The sequence below is a fragment of the Oryzias melastigma genome, linkage group LG14 (assembly GCF_002922805.2).
Source record: "Oryzias melastigma strain HK-1 linkage group LG14, ASM292280v2, whole genome shotgun sequence".
Classification (NCBI taxonomy): domain Eukaryota; kingdom Metazoa; phylum Chordata; class Actinopteri; order Beloniformes; family Adrianichthyidae; genus Oryzias; species Oryzias melastigma.
In genome coordinates, this window is record NC_050525.1 from 16,426,839 (window position 1) to 16,428,357 (window position 1,519).

Consider the following 1,519-nt stretch of genomic DNA (forward strand, 5'->3'; position numbering starts at 1 on the left):
AGATAATCTCAGTAAGCAGGATTGCACTAAATATTCTTTTCTTGACTAGAAACTATTAAAAATAAATTTATATCTAAATGCCAAACAGTTCCTTAAGAGCTGAAACTCCTTGGAGGAGCAAACGGGGTCATTCGACCTCCTGGATCTTGGCTTGCCTTCAAGGTCTGAACATCTGAGCAAGAATGCTTCTTTTAACAACCCTATAAACACCACCAAACAACATTATGGACCAGTTTGAAACCCCAGTCAGAGGCTCAACCTCAGAGCACACAACATTTCCCTTTTGTGTTTTGCAGGGAAATCTTTGTTGTGTTTGGGGAATTCTGAGTGTTTCAAAAAGAATAAAGCAGTGTGTACAACAAGAAGCGTGCATGTTTGTTTTCTGAAAGAAGGGATATGCTCTGGGCACACGTATTTCCATAAATGTATAGGATTGTAAAACCGAAAGTGTTATAATTGAATTATTCTAGAATTACGTTGTTTTTGATGATGTGAAGTGTGTGTGGGGTGTTTAAAAACAATTGTTGCAATTTTTTTGGCCCTCCAGCATTTGTTCCTTTGATATTTGGATCAAACACACAACCTTTTTCCCCTCAGCATACCATGCATCCATAATCCATAAATATTAACATCAGAAATCATCACAAATGCTTATACTGTATTTGAAAAGGAGCACATGCTGCAATTTCAATTGTATTGATCTACTCCTTTTTTGTATCAAAGAGGATCTTTGTTACTGTCCTCACACTGTCCACCTCATTACAATCTCTTGAAAAGCTTCTCTTAATAACCGTCTTGTAGGAGGATTAATTTGGATCTCTCTCTGTTTCAGGTGTCAGCCACCGATGAGGACCGGGGTTCATTTGGAGCCATAACCTATGCTTTGACTTCAAAGTCTGGAGGCGCGCTGCAGACACCCTTTACCATAAACAAGCAGACGGGCCAGCTTTGCACAGCCTCAGCCCTCGACAGGGATGAGGGTCTGGAAAAGTATGACCTGACCGTCACAGCAACAGATGGAGTGAGTTTAAAATTTTATGAAAAAGTATATACTGTGGTAAATGAACAGTTTGAGTGACATTTAAATGACAGGCCGGTTTTTGCTACTTTTTTAATGTCAACATTTCTAGTGTCTTAAACTTAAGAAAAAACAAACTTAATGAAGATTCCAAGGTAGGAAAAAGCAACAAATTAAAGATTATTCTTTTTTGCATTTGATAACTATAGATTTTCCCCTTAAAAATAGTTATATCCCCATAAAAATATTTGCTTTAACTTTTTTGTTTGAACATTTGTAGCTAGAAATCTGCATATATATATATATATATATATATATATATATATATATATATATATATATATATATATATATATATATATATATATATATATATAGTGTATAAAGTGTATATAATATAAATATATATATATAACATATATATTACATACACAAGTACTCAGAATCCGCAAATACAGAGAACCCACCTGTGTACATATACACCATATAAATACATAATGT

General features: G+C 34.3%; 1 protein-coding gene across 1 annotated transcript in view; it reads left to right on the plus strand.

Annotated features, from left to right (window-relative positions):
* Positions 1-1,519, plus strand: part of dchs1b (dachsous cadherin-related 1b) — a 92,106-nt gene that overhangs the window by 69,419 nt on the left and 21,168 nt on the right. Inside the window, exon 5 of the mRNA XM_024265865.2 lies at positions 833-1,021. Coding sequence (XP_024121633.1) covers positions 833-1,021 — 189 coding nt within the window. The remainder of the gene's footprint in view (positions 1-832; positions 1,022-1,519) is intronic.